The 17099-nt window shown below is 46.0% G+C and overlaps 1 protein-coding gene across 1 annotated transcript in view; it reads left to right on the forward strand.

The window, feature by feature from the left end:
- The window catches only part of LOC119383688 (uncharacterized), a 113839-nt gene extending 99682 nt beyond the window's left edge, over positions 1-14157 (forward strand). The window contains exons 3-4 of the mRNA XM_037651962.2: positions 9874-10008; positions 11037-14157. Of these exons, the coding sequence (XP_037507890.1) occupies positions 9874-10008; positions 11037-11259 (358 nt within the window). The 3' untranslated portion in view covers positions 11260-14157. The remainder of the gene's footprint in view (positions 1-9873; positions 10009-11036) is intronic.
- The last annotated feature ends 2942 nt before the right edge of the window (positions 14158-17099 follow it).

Genomic DNA, 17099 nt, shown 5'->3' on the forward strand with positions numbered 1-17099 from the left:
TGTCTTGATTACGCTGAAATAACAATTTTGAGCCAAAACTGATGACACACACATTTTCAAACAGCCACTGCGGTGGCTCGGTGTTACCGCTGCTCGGACGCTTATCCGAAAGATGCGGGTTCGATCCCGGCCACGGAAGTCGCATGTCGATAGAGGCGAAATACCAGAGGCCTGCGTAGACTGCGATGCCAGCGCACTGCAAATAACCCGAGGTGATCGAAATCATCCAGGGTACTTCACTATCTCTGACCTTTTGAAAACCTATTAATCAATCAACCAACAAGTGCTCAAACAGTAAGGTATAAGGATTTGGGTCTAAGACGCGATGTTTTTCTGGAGCAAAACGACGCGGTCTTTGATACGCTGCTCTTAAGATTGACCGGCTTGAGCTATCACTTGTACGCGTGTAATGAACATGCGCACACGTACCCTGATAGTAGCGCCTTCCCGCCTTTTTCTTTCTTTTAATCCCTTGATTCCTCCCCCCCCCCCCCTCTCCCCGGGGTCGGGTAGCAAAACGGACGCACGTCTGGCTTACCTCCCTGTCTTCCTTTCCTTTCTCCTTCCTTTCCTGGATTCATGGGTGCTGACACGCACAACGTGCCCTAGCTCGAAGCGGGGCCATAAGTAGCTATGTTGCTCTTAGAACATACATCGAGCATAAGCATTCGCATTCTGCATGTGTGTGCTCGTTTGTGTCATGCCTCTATGTGCATTGTTAACTTCACATGTTATTTACTAAAGTATTAAGCAAAGTGATTAGCGATTATAGTTAGCGTAACAAGCACTTACACCCCGCTTCATTCTCTTATTTGGTCTTGTGCTTTTTTCAGTAGAATCGCGTTGGTATGACAATGCCAACGGCACATTTAAACGAAATAGGCGTAAACACATTCTTTGGTATTTGTAGTTGATGACAGTGTTAGTAACCGCAATAACAAGGTAGGAGACATTGCGACAGTAACTGTTGGTAGTGGATTTCCCAACCGAAACTTTACTACCTTAAGTTTTATGAGAGAGAATGTGTGTTTTCCGAAGGGTTACCGGTTAGTGTATAGTTAGTGAATGTGCCGTGTTCTTTAAAGAGAGCGATGTGCTCAGAATTCAGGTGTCGCAGTAATGCTTTAACGAGATAGCCTTAAAGGGCCCCTCACCAGGTTTGACAATTTTGAGCTAACGAGCGCAATGCATGCACTGGGCGTTCACGATTACGTGTGCCAAAATTTGCAACGCTACGCGCCGCGTAAATGGGTCAAATTTCAAGCTGAACGCTGCTTTCCCTTCTTCTCGCGTCCGCGCGCCCAGAGAATGAGGGGATGACGTTCATGAGAGAATGGCCCTTCGTGGATGGTAGTGCTGTGACGTCGCTCCTCTACGTAGACGAGTGTGCTCTGACGTAGCCAACAGTAGCACGTGACACTGCGATAATTATTTGACACGACGTGTAGTTTGTGTAATTTGTTGCTTGAATGGATGAATAAAACTTGAGAGCAATAATAAAACACACAAACGAAATGTATGCGTTTTCTTTTTTTAATTTTTACTGCGAATCGCAGAGAGATTCGAGACTAATCTACCTCCGTTTCGCACGCGTTCGTGTTCTCGCGCTTTGCGCATCGTGCAGACGCCACCCTTTGCAAAGAAACTAATTTTCTACCGCGTTCCAGCGCTCATTAGGCTCATTTATCCTCCCGCGTCTAACTAGATGTTCATGCGGCACACCGCTAGTCTCGCGTCCGTACAAATGCTGCAGCTTTCGTGCTCAGTAATAGGTTAAAAGCCAAGTGATCGGCGAGGGCGCATTCGGCATAACTTGCAGAGATGAAGCGCAGAGAACGCCGCCACAACACCGCTCGCGTCTCGGGGGCTCGGGCTGGTTCGGGCACGTCATGCGCTCGTGACATTTTGTGCGCATGACGTGTTCATGCGTATGCGTTATGTGATCCTTCTGCTCGCGTGCCGAAGAGGGCAGGGAAGGGATTTGGCTTGCGAAGGCTACACGGGGCGAGCGGCAAGGGTTTGCAGCTCGCCTCCTCGCATCATGGTTTCGCGCCGCTACAAATTCTTGTTTTTCTCAGCTTCTAACCGACCGATTAGAAAAATTCTTGTGGCAAAATGCTCTTTATTGGGCTCGCAACAACTTGCAATGTCTAACTAAAATTCGTTAGGTCACCTGGTGAGGGGCCCTTTAAAGAGCACGTGTCGCAAAAATTTCGGCGCCGGCGACATTTTCGGCGTCGTTGTCGTTGGTTGTGAGCGAAATGTTGGTGCTCTCCATGAGCAAGTTATCGACATCGATGCAAATAAATAATGGAGATCTTCAGATCCAGCGAGAATCGAACGCAGGCCTTCTGTGTGTAAGTCAGGTGTTTTACCACAGAGCAGTGCCCGGGCTTTAAACTGCTCGTGTAGTTACTGATATACCCATGCAACGCAAATAGTTTTCTTCGTGAAACAAAGAGCTTGAAAAGTAGTTTTCAAAAAAAACTTTTCGATATCCAGTCACAAATGTAGGTAAAAGAAATGAACGTGGCAACCATGCCATCACACATGCGATAGACATTGAAGTAGAAGCAAGATAATGTAGTCAATCTGCCAAACACCTCGACCCGACTATATATATATATGGCAACAGTCTGTAGCTCGTCGCTATTTGCTGAATAGTCACATCGCAAGCGAGAAGTGCGATGCCACCGGCAGCGCGGGCCATTCAGTCGGGGGTTGTGAAACGGGGACCAGCTTTCGTGGCCTCCTTCCAACAGTGGGCAGCCGCTGGTCGTAAAATATTCTCATGGGCACACACCCCTTGTCGACGCCGATGCGAGGCGAAGTACGCGGCTATTAAGCCGTCCTGCTCTATATTTCGTTCCCTCGGGCATCACGCACTTCAGCCGCAGATGACCACGTAGCCGCGGCAGGACCAACAATGGTCTCGCCGGCCACCACCTTTCAGTGCAGTGGCATAGTGGTGGTGACACCGCCAACGTGCGACAAGTTACGACGTAATGAAAGAGGCGATGCATTTTTGAGACACGGGACCACCCAGACACTCATTATTGGTAAAAGAAGCGCAGTGCGTGGTGTGACCATGCCGCCTAGGGCGTCTGATTTTCATTGGATGCAAAGAGGGCGTTTGAGTTATGGTGCAGGAGGGTACGCATTTCGGCTGGTTGGTTCATAATTTCGAGTGAAAAAACGGCGCTGAAGAGACGGGACAAGAAAGCACACAGACCACAGAGCTGAGTAAAAACCAAATGTATTTATTCATCCGGTCATAACATAGGTTACGAAGTATTGCGCTGCATGGACGTAATATACAGTGTCCTCCCTGTAGTAATAACACCCCTGTCACGCGTGGGCGTGACCCCCCCCCTGTCACGCCCATGCAGCGCAATATTCCACAACATATGTTAAGCTTGTACGTACAACCCAGACGAGTGCTTTATCTTTTAGTCAGCATAAATATACTTCACCATTATCGCAATGAAACAACAGAAAAATGAATACACGGCCTGCGCAGAAGCAATAAAGCAATCAATGGGACAGGAATTCTATCTTCCTCGGAAGGAGGGAAATCGAGGGGATGCTTACACATGCCTCGCCGCTACTGTGGATACAAGAAGCTTCCCAAATGAGACGTGCGCGTTCATCGTGGTATTTTGACAGGTATTTGTTATCTTTAAAAGATGGATGGCGACCGTAATCATTACAATGTAGAGATAGTTGGCTATCTCTAGCTTGTTTTTTCACCTTTTCGAAATTGTCTAGCATGCGGTCATTAGCGCACCACTCCGTTTGAGCAATATAATAACGCTCCCAAAAAAGATTAATTGTGTACACAACACCGACACTATATTCAACAAACTTCTGCTTGTGTTTTTTTGTTGTTGCTTGTTCCTTTGTACTCGATCTCTCGAGTGACTAGCTGGTACGGGCTACCAAGCTTATTTCGGGCAGAAAACAGCAACCTAACGCCTTCTCTGGCGACCACTTTCTTGAGATTGTGCATTATCTTGTGCACATAAGGGATAACTTCTACAGTTTGCTGCTAGTGTGTATTGGACTGAACAGCTATTGAGCGCTATTTTTTTTTTCTATTTTGAATCCTGTTATGCTTTCGGCGACGTTAGTCAAAAGCGTTACTGGAAAACCTGCTAGCTTCCGACGTGCTATACTTGCAAGCATAAACTTGCTTCAACTTGGTGGTCACAGGACAGGAACGTGGCGCTTGACACAAGAAGGCGGTGCTTGATAGGCTTGATCAACTGCAAAGGGAAAGTGCAACACTGCGTTGGCTTGGAAAAAAACATGGTTGATTCCTCCGTCACAGGAATCGGAATAACACGAAAGTAAAACGTGCCCTTATAGGAGTAATTTAATGTTTACTGTACTTTGATATAAGAGAGTTTGCACAATGTATATTGATGTCTGGCAGCTATAGCACCGTTTAACGTGGATGCACCCACTTTGATGCTTGGCGGTACATCTCCACGCAGACAACTAACGTCCTTGTTCAATGATTAAACAAACCCTTGTGGTAGCTGTAGTAGTTAATGGTGAAAGCGTAATCAGAGAACGAGTTGTGATAGCCAGAAGAGCGTCGCCTACTGGACGCAGAACTTGGTCGCCATCCTGCGGCATGTTAAAATGTGATTGAACACCGCGGCCGCACTAGAGGGAAACGCAAAGCGCGTCGTGCCGCCCTGGTAGCCCGACCGCAATTTTTCTCGGGGCGAGCGCGAAGGCGGGGAACGCGCTGTAACAGCCAGGTGAGGCAGACGCGCGTCGCAGAGCTATTTTTGGTTTGATTAGCGTGTTGCTATGAGCGAGACCGACGCTTTTACTACGCTCGGGTTAAGGTCGGCACCTCGCGGTGTGTTAAGGCAGTGACAAAATTACACTTCTATTGAAAACGCGCCGAATGGGAAGAACGTGTAACGCGTTGCAGGTACTAATCGCGGAGGCCGAAGTAATGATGAATTCCTTTACTTTTCCGCTCCCAGAGGGCAACACCACCCCGCCGACGGGCAAGTGGTAGATATAAAAGGCGCGTTTGTAAATCCTCTAGAGTCTGTGACCGTGGCGCAGTGGATAGCGTGCCCGGCATCTGTTGTTGCGGATCGAGCGGTCGTGGGTTCGATGCCCGGTGACGGAACCTTTTTTTCTTTGCCATCTATTCGTGTACCTTTCTTTCGACGTCATTTCCGTCACGGAAATACGTCACTGAAGTCTTGGTAGATCCCGGCATCAAACACTTTCGTGTTAAAACTGCCACAACTTTGCAAGAGTATCTCTTACAACATCAACTCTGGTGTTTGTTCGATTCACGGTGTAAGAAAAATCATTTAGGTGTGGACACTCCGCCCGACGGCGCGTCCACATAATGTTCGCCTCTTTCTTCCTCTCGGCCCCCATGTCGCAGCGCCTCCCACGCAGCCGCGGCCGGCGCATGTACTATAAAAGACGAGCTGCGTGCGTAGCGTCCGTAACGGCGTTGCGCACGTGAGAAGTCAGCGAGCAGAAAGACTGCTCACGCGCTCTAAGCAAGACGCCGCGCTTTTACGTACGCAACGCAACGTAAGAAGTATAATCCTTTTTTTTTCTAACGCCGTGCAGCCAATTCCGGCGTTCGCCGCACGTCGCATTTTTCGGTCGCGAGCACGGTCGCGAGAAACGCGGTATGCGTTCCTTGCTCTAGTTGCTAGCGTGCACGGTTAAAAAAAATGCAATGAGGTGAAAAAAAATGAATAAAAACGCGCGTTCGCCTCGTCGCGATAGGTTTCTTAAGCCCCCATGTCGCAGCGCCCCCCACGAAACTGCGGCCGGCGCATGTATTAAAGGCGAACATTATCTGGACGCGCTCTCCTTCGCGGCGGGCGGAGAGTGTCCACACCTAAATTATTTTTCTTACACCGTGGTTCGATTCAAGACACATCAGAGCGATCGCATCTGCTTACGGCCTTTCATCAACCGGTGAGAAGTATAGCTGACCGCACGTCGTAATAACTAAAGCCCCTCAAACTTCGTAAAGTAGCGACACTTTCTTCCTCCGCTCGCGTTCCTCCTCGTTCTCATCTCCTTCGCACTATCTTTTCGAGCATGGCGCCACCTACCTTGCTCCTGCGTAGCAGACGATGCTTCGCAAAGAGAGCGCTTGCTTGCCAGGCAGCGCGCTTTAAGCATTTTCACTAGCCGTCTAGCTCTTTGTATCCTTTTTTTAATTATATGTTGTTTAGGAGATGTTAGGACACGTTTGTAAAGGACATGTGTGATGTTGAACGTTAATGTCCCACTCTACATGAAGACTTCTGAAACTTATGCATTGTGCACGTCGTCCTCGCAAGGCGAATTCGCCGCGCGTACCACTGACTCACTGAGGCTGCCAGTATGCTCTAGAGGTAGCCGTTCCGAAGTATCGGTTGGGTAAATATAGTTAACGCCGCTATACGTGCCTGTATTATGTAGCACTGTACACTGCAATACAAAAGGGCGTATTTGAGGCATCTCTTTCCCACAAAACAATATCCAGCATCTGGCTCACTTGTTTTTTACTTTTTCAACAAATCTCTGCGCTCGCTATTTTCTGTTAACTGTTTAGCAACCACAAAAAAGAGGGCGTGTTATGGGGCATATTCCTGTCCCGAAACAATAACCATCAATCTGGCGTGTCTTTCCTTGCATTATCGCCGGGCGCGCCGTACTTCCAGGTCACGAATGGCGTGCGTGTTATTAAAAAGCATCCTTGATAGGAAAGTGGCGAGCGCCGAGTTTTCAAGAAAGGAAGCGCAAGCTAGCCAGATGACGGTTACTGGTGAGGGGCAAGAAGACAACACAAAGGGTGCGGACAGTTTTTAAAGTGCAAGAAACACATGGGCAATGGGTGTTGGCGGTATTATTTATTTAGAAAATGACTGTCAGTGCAAGCAGCAGCTCGGAGATTCATTGAAAGCAGAATGCGCCAGAAGGCGTAAATCATTACCAGTCGATACATTCATACAGCGTTGGTTGATGCGTTTAAAATATTAGACGCACCAGCCATAGTGCGCAAGTGCGGCTCGTAGACGCACTTGACATACGAACTATACTCGCTGTTCAATGAACGAGCAAGCAAGCGAACGAATAAACTAGCCTGCCACCGTAAACGTTTCGTTCGCGAGAGCTCCACCCGCGGATAATATATATCATCAGGGGTTTTACGTCCCAATACCACGATATGATTATGAGAGACGTCGTAGTGGAGGGCTCAGGAAATTTTGACCATCCGATGTTCTTTAACGATCATTGACGTCGCACGGCACACTCGCTTCAAGCTATTCGCCTCCGTCGAAATGTGACCGCCGCGGTCGGTCGCGACCTTCGGGTCAGCAGCCGAGCACCATAACCTCTGCTCCACCGCGGCGGAAAGCCACTCGCGGATATAAACCTCCACACGAGATGGCACGTAAACCTTCGCGCTAAATAACACGTGTACGTGAGGTTCCTTACCGATGAATGCACCCTGCGACTCGGTTGGGCACGCACGCTTTGCCTACCTACCTTCTTTCGCAAGCCCACCGGCGGATCTGTCGACGTAAAGGAGCCTGAGCAAGCTGTTTGCTCCAGTAAAAAAAAAACCGAGCACGCAAAAAAAAATAAATAGAGTACCACTCCTAATGTGAGCTTTCACACTGCAGCTTTGTTTCTTGAAAAGAACTGCGCCGAATCTCTGAAGTTTCGCAATCACATTTTCGATCGTCAATCGGCGTGCCTCCGTAGTCGGCATGCCATGCTAGGCTCACAAACCAATACCGCAAGCTGAAACGAGTAGGCGCATCACGTCAAGCAGAAAACGTAACCACATATTTTTGAAAAAAAGAAAAGCACTTAGTACAGACCCCGCAGAAGCAGCAATAAAACGTGTGAGGAATAGCGACGTACTGCACAAATAACTGAGACGTGTCTACGGCGTTATAGCACGCAGCGATTTGCGCGAACCTCGACGAGTACATATAGTGAGAGCATAGCAATTACCTCGCATAGTCGCGTCGAAAACGTCGGCCGAGAATTCCATCTTCCGATTCGGTGTAACCAAGCCTTCCTTCGCAACTCGTTGCGCTTCACGGACGGTATCATGAACAGCTTTTTGCCTTCACCTGATTTCTTTCGGCATCCTAAAGCGCAGCAGAAACCCATGGCAACCAACCGTGACGTCGGTCTTTTGTGCAAGGTATCTCAGAACACAACGCACGCAGAATGAAAAGTGCGTATGCATAAAACACATGCGCTGAGAACCAGCCGACCCGCGCTTCGAGAGCAAAGATGGGAGTCGCGAGCGACTGTAAACAAACGAACGCTGCGCGCTGTCCCACGTGACGGCAGTTGGCCAATGCCGACGCGGCGTCAGCCTCGGAGAGGGCAGAGGAGGGAGAAAAAAGAGGAGACGCGCTTTTATGCACGTATGTCGCTACTTTACGAAGTTTCAGGGACTTTAGCAATAACTGCTCAATAAGGGTAAGCGACGCAAAGAAAGAAACTAGAACTGGTACAATGGCTTCTACAACTGCGTTTATATCTTAAAAGTGCGGAGACATCACCTATTTTATGGGTGATGATTCCAATGTACGTCGTATGGTGAAGCTCTGGAATAGTTTTGACCGAGTAAGGTTGTTTAACTCGCAACTGCGTTAAAATACACGAATGTTGTTTTTGCATTTCGCCGCCCACCTATATACATATGGCCGCCGGGGCTGGGAATCGAATCCGTGATCTCCTGAATAGAGGCGCAACACCCTGTAACCGCTAAGCTACTATGGCGGGTGTAGGAAACGATAGCGCATGGCATTGAAATCATTGTTAGCGCCTCGTTGAAAAATTCTGTATAAAATTTTCTGGTAAATGTATTACCAACTACCGCCTGTTCACGCACTACAACTCAGAATGTGCAGGCGAATGTTTCTTGGAGCAAGGCGGACAAAGCACAGCCGCAATGTAAACCGATCTCGGCACCATTGCCAAATCAGAGGTACATTTCTGAAACCAGAGTAGTCCCTTTTATCCCTAATACGTATCACAAATCAGCATCACTAAGAGCTCATGTGAGGACAGGTCTGTACTGTCTGTGATGAAGAGTTGTTCAACCAAGTTCCTGTCTGGGTACCCGTGCTGTAACACGAGCCCTATTTGTACATCCTACTGGAACAAACGTACCTGCCATTGTGCGTGTGATTTGTTTTAAAAGCGGAGCATTTTCTACGCCTGCTGTTCCGACTGTCAGTACCTGTGAAGTTCACTTGTGGTTTGTTCGGCTGACCGATCCTGAGTATAACACAATGTAACATTACACTATCTCCGAAATTGGCCCTCCTTACAGGACTTCGGATCTTGTGCCAATACCGGACAGGGGGTAACACGCGTTCACGTGCGTTGCGTGGTGGGGGAGGGGGTGGAGGCGTGTCAGGTCATGCCGTACGCAGTTATAAGCTTAACATTACTAAGCTTCCCAATTATGTGCACAGGATGAATACTTTTCTATCACATAGGTCATGCGGACGCTTTACATCAGAGACCCTGTTATTAGCATTGTGTGTATAAATCTTTATATGACGGGAGAGAGAAGGATAAAAAAAGAAAGCGGGGAGATAAACCACAGTTGATCCCGGCAGTCTACCTATACACCGGGCAAGGGGAACAAAAGTTTCAAAGAAGAGGCAGACCTACTGTAGTTTCCGCCGAAACAGCAACTCGTGGGTGTCCGACGCCTCGGTGGATCAGTCAGTCTCGTAGCCTTATGAATGCTTTAATCACTGTATGGAGGTCGACCATTCAGTGAGAATAACCGAGTACAAGACGGTCTAAAACGATCGTGCGTTTTCTCTATTTCTCTTCATCCAACAGTCGCGACCGGCGCAGCGGCATCTCTGACCAGAGGCTGGCTGAACTTGAGACCCTGGCTGGGCTCAAGTCCCTGCGGCACCGGCTCAAGGGCATCACGTTCCCAGTGGCCTACGGACTCGTCGATCCCAACAAAATGTAAATATCTGCGTTGTAGCCTACTACACTTCACTTGCTATTATATTCCTTTTGTTATTGAACGTTATACTGACATGACTTTCTCGCTGCTCACGTTCATGTAGTCGTTGCGATAGTCCTGTGGCTCTATCATAACTACTATTGCGGATTATTCGATAGAACGCTGGCATAATCCAAGTAATTTTGCGCTTGAGGCTCTTTAATGCTTTGTCGATCTTACCGCCTTAAAGTTCTGGCACCTTATGATTCTGAAGTGCACAAACAGCTACGTATAAATGTAAGACTTAACCAGAAAATGTTTTTTTTACACAAATGCGTTCGCGTCGTGAAAGTGGCACAAGTTCTCGAACCACTCAACGCAGTTTTAAGACGATGGCCGCTGCAACGACCGGTTACACCGAACTATCTTTGGAGAAATGTCAAGAACACTTCGTACGGGACGCCTTTGCCAAAAACCTAAGCATCCGTTTCGGACCACGGCGTTCGAATTGGAGACCCCAAAACTGCAAAAACAAATCATCATAACTATTTTTAGTTTTATGTAGGAGTATAGAGCTGCATTTAGCAACAACAAAGAAAACTCATCGTTCCAGCTAACCAGCAAATTTTCTCCAGCCACACCTAAAGAAACGAAGAATAATGAACCATTCACAAGCAGGTTCTCGCCCAATTTATAGGCCACTTCTTTAAAAGGTACAAAAGAAGGGGAGCGCATGAAGGGTTCATTTTCTTTCTTACGCACAACCTAATGAAATCAAGATACAATGAATCCAAGGAAGTTTTAGGGAACAATACGTGCACCATTTTAACTGTAGTGCAGTAATTGTATATAAGTGTAAAGAAAATAAGGTGGACGAAAAGACAAGCTGCCGCCGGTAGAGACCGAACCCACAACCTTGGGATGTGCTACGCTCTACATATAGCATATTGGGAATCCATTGCTTGGGTCCTTCAGGTTTAGGAAAGAAACAGTTATGCAGAGCTGATGGTGACGCCTACCCTTTCCTTCTTCGATCCGTCTCGCACAGTGGCAAGAGGAAGCGTTCCTTTGAGTCTCAGGAAGAGTCCCAGCAGCCGCAGCAGCAATCCCAGAGCGGTCGTCAAGCAGGCGCCACCGACGCGTCTTCATCGTCGTCGCTTTACCAGAACATTGTGGACGACGCCGCACTCGAGGACTACCTGACCGGGCTGCCGACCCCCGACGTGACGGCACAGAGGGTCCGCTCTCCAGACCAACTCCTTAGGATATAGGCAGTGCCCCGAATTTTCCCTAATTTATTATATCCTATAAGACGCCCTCATCGAACTAAGCCTGTGTTCTGAGTTCCCCCTTTCACAAAACGTTGCCTCGTTTTCGTCTGCCACTCGTATGCTATCCGTTCGGTGATGAGACCGGCGTTTACGCGATACAATGGCTATAATGTGGGGCAAAGAATGTATTAAAAAATAAGGTGCATTACGCAAACCGAAAAAAAATATTCACAACACATCTTAACGAAAAAAAAAAAAGGTAATGTAAACAGCCAGACTCCACAGCTACTCCTCAATGGAAGATAAATACCAAAAAAAAAACAACACAAATGCGTGGTTTTAGAGGGAGCCGAAGGTGGTAATTCTGGTCAATAAGAATAATACAGGACCGAATATAGTGAACGATCTAACCTTTATATTAAACACAATGAGTGCTTGAGGCGCTCGACGTATTTCCTCAGACAAAAGAACAGTCGATCACGCTTGTTATAGTTATTTCTGAGCACGCTACGGTACCGGCGTCCCGTCTTTTCGTCATCATGCTGTGCTTATTTTCTTTATATGTATCATTGTTTTCTTATTACAATGTACTTTCGTATGATTTGTCGTACACTGCTGCGATCGCCTGTGCCATTGCCGACGGTGTGTCCAACCAGTTGGATCGGCTGAAATTATGTGTGTAATATTGAAAACATATATTTGCTGTGCCTCAGCGTCGACTGCTGAAGTCGTGTGGAGAGTGATAAACGAGTGGGGAAAAAGTTGGAACCTCCATATTTACGCGTATTGAAGGTTCTGCCGAGATACCTTTGCGCAATATTTAAGCGCATATTCTTATTCAATGTAGAAAACTTGATCTTGTCTAACACATCTCAATCTTCGCATAAAAATATTAGGACAATGAATTAAATAAAGTAACTTATCTTGGAGGCGTGGCGTCTGTAGCGTGTTCCGCACTCCGGATTCTCCTCCAGCACACGTAGTCTGCAACAGCATAGTCTTCGGTGTAGGTTTTGGTCATCAACATGTCATCAAGACGCTAAGACGTCACCTTTCAACACGCACAATTTGGAAAGCATCTTTTTCATGGTATTGTCATTTATATGACCCAAGAAGTTTGCCGCTGCTACGAATAAAGCAGTAAATGTTCGAGGTATTGCGCCGAGAAGCACTGTAGTGACTTGTCACTAACCAGAGGTGCATAAATGCATAAGTAAGCCTTCCAAACTCTAGTACGTATGAAGCAATAAACCAGAACATCTACACCCGATAAACAATTAGATGTACAACATAACGAACACATTAAGCTTTGAACTGGTGTGCAAAGCGAAATAACGGACAGGAACACTCCTATCTCCCCACTTTGGATTCATAATTACTATCAATGAGAACGCTGGCGATAGGATTCTTCTACGTCAATAGATGGTAGCTCTCATGTAATTCACGATAACTGCCTGCAAGGCTGCCCAATCTCAACTGTTGTGCTGCTCAAGGAAACGTCCCAGACGTTGCAGGTACTTACACTTCAATACAAAATCCATCATCCTAAACGTTCAACGAAAACTTCGAGAATCACTTATTCACACTACAGAACAAATATGTTGTAAAGGAAAAAAAAACTGAGACGGTATATGTGTTTTTGTGCTCAACTTGTCTTGCTTCTACGTAATGAAGAAAACGGCGTCGTAAACCTCCGAACATTTTGTCGCGAAATACTAGCGCACTCAACAAACATATTTATTTAAATTTTGTCGGACACATACTTGTTTGAGAATGCATAAGGTTTACACTCGCTGCAAATGGGCACGCGAGACGTTGGTGGAAGCGCCGTTCACTCTATTTTATTCGGAAACAGTGCGTGTGTTTTCTGAACACAGGTTTCCTTTGTAATCTGGCAAAATAAATAACCTTGAAGAGCCTTAGTACAGTTCAGAACATATCCATAGTTCAATAGAATGGCACTGCGTCTGCTTATAAAATAATGGTCACTCGAGAATATGAATAACAGGTATCATAATTCGTCCACAGTCCAGTGTGTAGGTCCCTAATATGGGCATGTCGTCCGCGCATGGCGCGCCACTAAATTGAGTTAATTTTTACCGTTTCCTTTACTGTTACATTACTTAGCCCCAGTAGTAGACTCTTGCTTATCAGGGCGGCTTCGCGCGATGAGCCAGTAAACCAAAAAACAACCACAAGGGAACGCTTGCCAAAGCTTACAAAACTGCAGTTCATTGTTTATCAAAATGTCGTCAGCATTTGTTGAGTACCTATGCTGCTGCTGCGTTAGACGTCAATGTTTCTATTTGAGATGATGGTCTGTGAATGCGTGCGATTAGTGAATTGAAAATATGCTTTCATGTAAACGTCCCACTGCAAATGTTTTGTTCGCCTGTTGTTGATTCTTTTGTGCGAGATGCCTATGACGGTATCTCAGTGTTGAGCTGTACGTTCAAAGTTTTGGAGTTATATTCATTGAACATGAGTTGAGCGGTTTGCTTAGAAGTGGCGAAGCTGCCCGTGTTCGATTCACCCATCAAACCCTTTTAGCAGCTACTAGTATCAATTAGAGATGTCAGCGCGCGACGTCGGAGATGGCGGTATACTATATTTGCTGTCAACCGAAAATTTATTGCTGTTCACCAGCCAACGTGCTTTCCTTGCGATGTAGTGGTTCCCCCTTTTCTCCTTTTAATATGTATATTATTCAGCACTTGTTTCATTGTATTATATACATGCAGTTCCCTGTCAACCAAGTTGTTTTCTGTGGAATGTCGTATGCAGTTATGCTGCGCCGCATTTTGTAAATATAGGTACCTTTAGAGCTTTATGCTCAGTAGTTGTGCCGATTAGATTCATTGTTGCCAGAATAAAAAAAAAAACGTACTGTTCGTCTGTTGGAGCTCAAGTACAAGCGTGTCTTCTCTTCTCTACATTCTTGTACGTATCTACGATTACTGAGGCCAAATAACCTCCACTGCCTACATCGTAAGTACAGCATAGAAAACTCTTTGGAGAAATGGGAGGCAGTCCTCGCTTGCTCGGACCCGGAGGTGCAACGAGCGCTTCTGGACCATGTCCGGCTGGCGGCACAAGCCAGTGGAGCCTTGGACATAGGGACCCGCCCATCTAGCTCCTAGACCCCTTCTCTTTCCCTCAATAAAAGTTATCTGTCTGACGCGAAAGAAATGTCCCTACATTCTCATCCTCGCTTGAGGCTGGTCTATTACTGGCAGTCTCTTTTATATGTCATATTTAAGTATATTCTCCCCCCCTCGGTCCCGTACACATAATGGAACTTCTTCAAACGACATATACCAGCTCTTCAAGTGGCGAATAGTTTATTGCGCCGCACTTGCAGGGACGACTAATGCATTAAGTACCTGTCATCAACGCTATTCGAAAACAAACACACCTCCCTCCAGGCAAAATGAAATGAGCTAGACTGGAGGATATTTTTTTTAGTGTGGCGTGCTCTAACCGCGCCAACATGGTTGCTTTTGGAAAGTCGTATTCGTGCGCTAATGCGAACTTGAAATCCGTCGGCCTGACTGGTTTTCCGTGCAGTTGTTCTGCGAATTCAATTGAGTTCAATGTGTTCATCTCTCAATGTAAGCTACTAAATCCGAGATGCTGTATTGTCGATATTTGTGTCCTTCCTCTTTTTGCCTTCTCTATCTCTTTCTTTTATGACACGTTGAAACACTGCGAGTACACTAAATGCAATATTACTTTGGGTGATTATCAACAGTTTCTCCATGCTTTACGCACACATACAAATTTCTTCCAATAATAACTGCTCACAAAAGGCGATTTTTCGTCATCTAAATTCAGTGACGCTTCATTTCTTTTTTAGTTGTTTCTTATACGTGTTTGAACTTTCAACACCATTTGCGACTCCTTGACATTCCAGGCGCAGCTGTAACTACGGTGCCCTCAAAGTCTGAAACATTGCCGTTTTGTTGATGCGAGTGAATTGCTATGTTATTGTCATTTTTTATAAATATTTCGTCGGCAACGTTTGAGATAAGGGCTAGTTGGTAATCTATCTTCAACAAACAGCGCAGTACCGGACAGCGCACAAAGAAATGAACAAAGACAAGGGCTGACCAGCGCTTTCATTTTTTGCTCTTCATTGCCCGTTGTCCGCTACTGCGCTGTTTGTTGAAGTTGTCGTCCGCACTTGGCCTTTACGCCGGTAAAGGCCATCACATCGCCGTGCACAAATATAGCGTTCGTTCCTCACCTCTCGCATAGATTTGTACATTAGCTTTACTTGCGGGAGCGACAGAGAGAGAGAGAGAGATGTTGAAGAGGAAAGAGAAAAACTGGGCTGGTAAAGGCAGGAAAAGTCGGTCGACCAACTGTACGAGCTGTATATTTGGGCAAATGGCCTGTATGACTCTGTACGTAATGGATTGTCTTCGATAACGTTGGTTCGAAAAGTTTGCGGTAGGAATGCTTTCTTCTTCCGAGATTTAGCTTAATGGAAGCACGGCCATACAGCTTCGTCTTTTTTTTTCACTATAACAAACCTTCCTCGGAAATAAAATAAACCTTAAGGGCGCACTTTGCGTCTTCACAAGTCTGCTCCTTAGTGTACATTTAAACCGCACGATGAAAAATACAGTGCAAGCACCTTCGTACGGTTCCTTGCTGTTCTACCGTTCCATCACCTCCTACAAACATGCGAGGTGTAAAATAGTACACACACTTACGTTCCACAAACATTGTCAAGCTCTCCATCGGATTGCAAGTAATGGGATTCAGGTGATTTACATAGTCGTAGCGTGCTTATATATGATAAAGCAGACACACTTCGAATGTGCTTGCAACAATTCTTTTGGAAGTTCACCTGCAGTTCATTACTTTATATGCTCAATTTTCTTTCGGTGTTTGGCTGCCAGAGCTCTTCGATTTTCTCTCCAGCTTTCAATGCAACACAGCAGCCCGTGCAAAGAAAAATGGGTCCTCGTACTCTTACATCAGTATTCAGGACATCCTTCTTAATGCAGCGTTACATTCGAGAAGAGAAAATGCTTTTAAGCACTCCAGCTCGAAAGCCTGCTACTGTCAATGTGCAGCCAGTAGCAGAAACAGAGAGGTAAGCTTTTCGACGTATACCCATACTAAGCGGATGTAAATATTATTTTGTGAACACTACTTGCGCAATACATATTTCTACATTTAATAAACTGATAAAGACGAAGCCGTAAAGAATTAATGATGTTTACGACAGAGTAAGAAAGAATAATGCAAGGATGGTTGCAAAAATATAATGAATTCCTTCTGCAAATAGGCAAATGAAGTAAAAGAGACCACCTAATAGAAGCCATCAAAGATGAGAAAATTCGATAAAAGATATTCTGCGACCTTCTCCGTAGAAGCCATTTATCAAGTACCGCTTCCGCTAACTATGCTAAGACACAAAAAGTACAGACGCGAGTCCATTATGAGTCATTAACAACCGAATGAAAGGAATGATGAGAGCATTTTCACCTCCGCCAACAAAAAGGAGGGAAACAACAAATGTAACTCATACCTTCGTATTGATGTTTCCTATTCAAGTGTCATCTGTTTCTATTTACGCCTAAATGCGACTGTATGTATGCGCATACTCATATTAGCGGGAGGTCTTTATCATGCAATTGGCTATGCTCTCTATCCCATCGGGGCACTGAAGTGAGCATTTTTTTGAAAGACCGAAGACTTGTGACCTAAATTCTCTGGTTTTATTGTGTGAACATGTCCCCTATCTATGCGCTTCCTATTTACGTTTTGATTGTGCTGCGGCGTTACGAGAATACAGTATGTGATTTAGCTATGATTACGCGGAATTC

Source organism: Rhipicephalus sanguineus, chromosome 2, assembly GCF_013339695.2.
Source record: "Rhipicephalus sanguineus isolate Rsan-2018 chromosome 2, BIME_Rsan_1.4, whole genome shotgun sequence".
In the NCBI taxonomy this organism is placed as follows: Eukaryota; Metazoa; Arthropoda; class Arachnida; order Ixodida; family Ixodidae; genus Rhipicephalus; species Rhipicephalus sanguineus.